The sequence below is a fragment of the Hyalella azteca genome, unplaced genomic scaffold, assembly GCF_000764305.2.
Source record: "Hyalella azteca isolate HAZT.00-mixed unplaced genomic scaffold, Hazt_2.0.2 contig5669, whole genome shotgun sequence".
NCBI lineage: Eukaryota > Metazoa > Arthropoda > Malacostraca > Amphipoda > Hyalellidae > Hyalella > Hyalella azteca.
Genome location: NW_025935851.1, coordinates 18,213 through 24,891, shown reverse-complemented (window position 1 = coordinate 24,891; position 6,679 = coordinate 18,213). Strand labels below are relative to the sequence as shown.

General features: G+C 35.5%; 1 protein-coding gene across 1 annotated transcript; it reads right to left on the bottom strand.

Moving 5' to 3' along the window:
- Positions 1–1,050: 1,050 nt before the first annotated feature.
- LOC108664780 lies at positions 1,051–5,190 on the bottom strand. Its single transcript, XM_018151463.2, has 3 exons — positions 3,294–5,190; positions 2,869–3,038; positions 1,051–2,726 (listed from the first exon to the last, which is right to left on the bottom strand). The coding sequence occupies exons 1-3, from the start codon at positions 3,742–3,744 to the stop codon at positions 2,100–2,102; spliced, it is 1,248 nt and encodes a 415-aa protein (XP_018006952.1). The 5' UTR covers positions 3,745–5,190; the 3' UTR covers positions 1,051–2,099.
- Between the last annotated feature and the right edge of the window lie 1,489 nt (positions 5,191–6,679).

Here is a 6,679-nt window from a genome sequence, read left to right as displayed (position 1 = left end):
TGATGGCATCACATTTTAGCGTTTGTGGAATGCTCAAATATTTAGAGTTCATTCTGGAAGGAGTCCAGACAATTAACTCGGCTTATGAATGAGGCACTTTGCATCATTGTTTAGGGTTATTAATATATTATGGTTTATCTTAGCAGCATGTCTATGACCAGTTCCATACCTACACTGTCTTCTTTAAATCCTGGTGCATTATCACTATTTAGCCTGATCAATGCTATAGTAATTTCCCTATTTTCCATCATAAATATCCTTTAATGTAGTTCTTTAGAAAGGTTCTTTTGTTTCACAACACTAATAGCTTCCACTACACCAGTCTCTTTGAATGAGCAATATTCTTTTTTTTCACCTACTATTGTAAGGTGGGTGCCAGCCAAAATCAAAATAAAAGCTGAATGCAAAAATGAAATAAGAAACATAATTAATGTTGAGAAAATGTTTCAAGACATTGTAACACAAGACATTTCACTAATTTTCCAATTCAAGATAAGAAGTGATAGGACAAAATGGTCCTAGAATACTTTGGTCCATACTTGGTTTCAAGACCTTGCTGGCAATCACCAGCTTCCAAGTTGCTGTGCCAGCCCCTAAACTCCAAAATTTTAACAAATCGAGATACTTGAATGATGAATAAATTTTGTAAAATTGCTGCAATTTCAATGATGTAATATTTTTGGGACCAAGGTTTGGTGCAATCCAGTGCCAGGGATGTTGGGAAACTCAAGTTGTCAAAAAAGAAATTTCGGTAAAGAAATTCAAGATCCTTTCTACTCATTTAAATCATGTCTGGAGTACAGTCAATGGACAAGGGAAATGATCAGAATGTTTGAGACAATAATTTCATTAATAACTAAATAACTCCTTTGAATACAGAACAAATTATCATTGTACTGTTATAGATTGCATGAAAAAATTGCCACGCAATGAAATAACAAGTTTCTAATATTTTCTTTGTGATTCAATGAAAAAAAATTGCAAACTTGTACATAGTTAAAAGTCTGATTGAATAACAGAAGTTCTAATATTTATCTAATAATATCTAATAAATATTGCTACATATTTAACTGACCATGCATTAATTTGCAACTACCTCTTTTTTTAGCCAGCAATAGTACTAATTTCAAAGTCTTTACTTTTACTTAGACCTTACAAAAAACTCAAAATAATGAAACCATACAGTAGTCACATCATGGGTAAATGCAGGTACTAATAATCTGTATAATACTAAAAACTATAAAAAAGTAAATTTCAGCATTGCCCACAGATGCTGCTCAAGACTTGCACGAGTCATTCCACTTTTTTATATGCAATTTCTTTAAATACCTTTGAGAAGATGCAAAGTATAATTTGAAATCATGGTAATGGTATCCACTTAGAGAAAATGACAACCACAACTATGTGAAAAAAAAAAGATGTGCAATGATGATTTTGCAATCACCAACCACTTTGGGCCCATGTCTCAGAAAAAATCATTGAAGGTGAAAATATATTCCCAACAATCATAAGCAGATTAAAAAATCTGATTGAAGCAGTAGGTATCTAGTGACACTGCAAAAATTTGCGTAGCAGCAGTGGCTTTTAGAGTAAGTAATATAACAATCCTGACTCTGCAAATAAACAGGTTCATATTTTAGGTGAGGCATCTCAAAAATAAATAAACTTGTCATTACTCCAGTTTTGTAATCTTCCTTTTGTGGTCACGAAACCAAGTTGCACATGACGTGCCACAACGATTTTTGTCAATGGTTACAATGAATAATTTGCTTGAGACTTAGAAGACAGAGAGCAATGGTTTTTAATAGCCACGAGGGAAATAAAGAAAATTATTCAATTTTGTAATCATGCCTCATAAGTTCTCATGCACACGTTTTTGCAACTAGCTTTTCACTTGAAAAAATCCTGATAGAGAAATGTGTAATTGATAGCACGAGCTTTAGGTTTTTCAAACTTAGAAGCACATTTGAACATAACATGAAATACCATTACATTTTCATCATATGCACTGAATTTACAAAAGTCACACCAGAAAGGGCAAATTCCATGTCTTATATACATGTGAACATCAAGAAAATACTTGGCACTTGCCAAGTACCCTACTTGCACATGTCACATTGGAGAGCCTTGCCTGATCTGTGTTTTGGAGCCAAACAGAACTTGCGACTATATGCATTCCATGTGAAATAATCACACATCTCACAATGTTTCCCATCACCTAAATTGTGTTTTGAGGACAAGTGTTCAATTAAAACTGGTTTGCAGCAGGTAGAAACGTAACAGATATCACAGCGCAACATTTTCTTAGTCTCATGTTCAGCAATGTGATGCTTACTTAGATACTCTTTTGTAAAGAATGACATACCACACAATTTGCATATTAATTTGTTAGCAAAGAAATCTCTCGGAGATGTCATGGGCTTACATTGTGAAAAGAGGGAGGCTTCTCTTTTCCCGGATCTTGGTACACCATTAACATTAATTTCTTTAATTGAAAGTCCATGTTCAAGATCATTGGAAGTCTCATCAATCTCCATTGCTTCCAAGAAACGGCTTCCATCACAATGTGAACTCTGAGTGGCACTTTCATGGGTAGGAATTTGCATGCGCTCATTGGCAGCATCACAGTCCTCTTCATTACATTGATGTCTCACTTCTGCATCTTCAGTTATGGTGTGCACTTTGACAGGGTTGGTGTCTTGGAGGCACAAACGAATGGAAGTTACCTAATTGAAACCAAGAAAAAATTACTTTACAAGTAAATAATTAGACAGAAAATTTCTCTTCTATCCAAGACATTCACGGTTGCACTATATGACAACACAAATTTGACTTACAATTTCTTTTGAATATTTGAACAAAAATTACCTGAGGCTGCTGTTGAGACTCGCAGAGCTCCACTGTCACTGAAGTTTTGTAGACTGAGTGCTCAAACTTGGCTGCAGGAGGCGTGCTCAAAATTAGAACTTGCTCTTCTTTTTCAGGCAGAGCCTCAGCAAAGTTTAAGTGTGTGCAACTTAACAGCTCTTCCATCCGATCTTTGGATTGCATAAAAGTAAAGTTTCAATATACCTGTGAGATTCTGAATTAAGTATTAACATGCAGCATGTGGAAAATTGTTTTACAATATTTTGTTGTGTTCCCCGGAGCAGCATTCTCAGAGGAAAGCGTCTGGTGAAATCAATCACCATTTAATTAGGCTATTCCAGGAAATAATGTCTATAAATTTTCTGAATATTATTCTATGACAGAGAAAGAGACTAAATAATGGAAATTATATTAATGTGAATTACCATGATTGTAGATTCTTTTGGTCTCCAATATTTTTTTAAAGCGTGACATGCCAAGGCAATTCAGAGTTTGGGTTGATTCATAGACCTTCACATTGTAAGGATGGTGCATAAAAATAAATTTATACACATCTCTCCACTTGCTACAAATCTCTTCCAGTTCAGCGTCAGAAAACCTTTCCTCATTTGTCACTTCACAGGGAGGAAGCAACCCAGTAAGACTGGGAGGCTGTTCACTTTTCAATTTTTCAAAATCTTCTATGGTCCTGACTTTACTTTTCCAGACCTCCTTTTGTTGACCATAAAGAAATATAAATGGTAACAAGTGCAGAAATTCCAAATCATCATCATCATCCACCTGCAAGTCCCAAATCTCAGCCATGGTTACAATCTCATCCATCACATGTGCCTCTGCCTCTGAAGGGGAGCTCTTGGATCCCAGATCGGCCACCATATGTGGGCACAGCTTCTTCCAGGCAGACTGCAAAGTGTGCTGAGAAACACCCTTCCAGGCTACAGCAACAAGGCTGATGAGATGTGACACAAAAAAAGTGTCTCAACCAAAAATCTTGGAGCATTTTATTGGTTTCATTAGTGATCAGGAAGACCCTGGAAAACAAAGCATGGGCCTACTGCAAGTTGAAATTCAACAGCACTCCTTGTTCCATTGGCTGCAGCTTTTGAGCTGCAAATGGGGCAAGAAATTTCACTTTAATGAACTTGTGCTCAATGCCTCAACCTTCATTCATATCAAATGGATTAGCAGAACCATATTCAACAACTAGTAGACATTTCAGTGGAAGATTCCTTCCCTCTAAATACAGTTTTACAGTTGACGCAAACACTTTGTTTAACCACTCCAAAAACAGTTCCTCTTCATTAATTTCAGCAGTCGTCCTCCACATGACTGGAAGTCTGGCATCCAACTCATTTTTGTTCTCAAGTCCTGAAAGATCTGCTTTATGATACACAAGAGGCTTGACTTTGCAGTCACCACTGGCATTACTGCACAATAAGACTGAGACAGGAAAATGATATGGATCATCTGCCAAATGATCTCCAGGCAGTGACTTGAGATGAGGCAAGCTCCTTTTAGTCATTGTCCTCCAAAATATGTCAGTTTCATCACAATTGAACAGTTGCTGAGGAAGGTAACCTTCATACTTAACATGCTTTACAAAATTATCTACAACTGCATCAACATTTATTCCAGCTCGTTTCAAAAATTTGGTAGCCAACTTCCACTTGATTCAAAGTCAACACTGATGCCACTATGTGGTGATAAGGACAACATTGCCTGATACGACTTTTTAGCCTCTTGAAGAATCATTCTGTCAACAGGAGGCATCTTATTGTCACTAATAAAACGGAAAAAAATAATTTCCAATAGTCTCATCCTATCAGACTTTTGTTTTGCTACAATAGCTGCTCTTTTTAGTTTCTGTGCATCTTCTTTCTTCAAGATCTCGTGGACACTTAATTTTTTCATGTTTTCTTGCCTGGCTATTTCAGAAACCCTGACGCCTGTTTCACGTTTTCTTTTTATTTTGTGCTTGAGTTCTTTTGTAATGCACATTGGTTTCATTAAACCACTAGAGTTACTTCCTACTTTTTCAGAATCCATAATGAATCTAAAATAACAACATATGAAGTAATCTACAGCCATTAATAGTAAAATGAAAGGCTACTAGGTCAGTACTGATCAAGGCACTTGGGTACAAAAGTGTGGCAATCAGGTACAAATGTAGCAAGCTTAGTCAACAAACTGAATGACCATGGACCATATAATAGGTTGTGAGAAAATACATTTTTAGTGACTTGATTTATTTGACTGACTTGTCAATACAATTACATCATGTTTTGTTGCACTGTCAGTTTCACATCACATTTTATCTTGGAATTGGTTTCAACATGCATTGATTGGTTACTACTGAATTGGCTGAAAAACTATTTCACAACAGCAGCAAACATTTGATCTGGAAAATGAAAAATAAATTTATTCAATTTAATTTGGAAATCAAACAAATAGGTAATAATTAAATAATGCTGGCAATTACTTAAACAATCTAAAATGCATCAAATTTCAATCTTCTTAGTGCTTCTAAGCCACTTTTTCTTAGATAATTTACTACACATAGGGTTCTTTGGCCTCAATGGCCTACAGATGATGTTACCTAGACATGCCACCAAGATCTATAACATTAACAAATACAAAGAAATAGTTCTACACATACCAAAACTTTCAGTCCTTTATTATTACAATTAAGACTTGAAATGTTCAAGCTTCATGAGCTTATTCTATCTCTGGGGACTGATATTTGAAAACAATCTATTAATTTTAATGATAATTTCTTTTAATTACATAAAATTATTTTATAATATAAAGAAGATATCTTGAATGAATCAGCTGAAGAATTTATCTCTCAAGCAAATGTGTCAACATCCAAGGACAATCTTGAAGTGGGAGACAAAGCAAGTGACACTATTTGCAAATTTTTGGATGAAGAAGATTTTTACACAATTTATAGAAAAATCTAGCAGAATTGGACAAATGTAGCATCCCCAGTGACCCGCTGTCTCCAATGTAACATCAACGCATCTCCTGGGCCAATTCTTGCAACAAATGCTGCAATCACAATCTCCAAAATGTTCAACAAAGATATTGTCGTTGTTGTTATTATTACGACAATATTTTTTTTAATGACGATATTGTCAACTCTGTAACTTCATCAATGCAGAAGCATTACAAGATATTCACAATGTTGCTGTGAAGTCAAAGTATAAAATTAAAGCAAGAGTATGAATTTTAGTGTAGACATTATAAGTACCGTAGACTGCATACTGCCTAAAATGATTCCTAACTTAATCATGTTAAAGTTGTTGTAATTTACATTTTATGGATGGATTTTGTGCACTCCATAGGTTAATCATGTTAATTCTATTTTTGCTTTTCAGTAAAAACAGGTAGACTGGCAAAATACCATTATTTGAGGTTGAGTAGCTCCCCGTGCCTCAGTTTAGCGCCGGTCTCTTCTCATTTTCTGCCACTGGAAATGTGAACAACAGATTAAAGCATTGGCTGTCCCATTTCTACTGCAGCAATGTCATGAAACCGATTTGCTGCTAACATTCTCCAGTTCATCAGATTTGATGACAAATAAACACCTGTCAAGCGGTAAGCAAATGATAAACTTGCAGCTAGATGTGATGCTTGGGATTCATTTGTATGAAATTGCAATAGAGCTTTTAAGCCAAATGAGGAAGTTACGGCATATGAGTAACTTGTTGCGTTTCAAGACAGATGTCCAATAAAGCAATACATGAAACCAAAGCCAGCCAAATATGGGATCAAGATCTGGGCAGCAGCAGACGTAAGACACCATATGTGT

Excerpts from the sequence above, each read along its gene's own strand:
- LOC108664780 (XM_018151463.2), bottom strand. The coding sequence starts at position 3,744 with ATGGTGGCCGATCTGGGATCCAAGAGCTCCCCTTCAGAGGCAGAGGCA. Across the intron at positions 3,039-3,293 it reads CAAAAGAATCTACAATCATG|ATCGGATGGAAGAGCTGTTA; the intron begins GTAATTCACATT and ends TGCAATCCAAAG. Across the intron at positions 2,727-2,868 it reads AGTCTCAACAGCAGCCTCAG|GTAACTTCCATTCGTTTGTG; the intron begins GTAATTTTTGTT and ends GGTTTCAATTAG.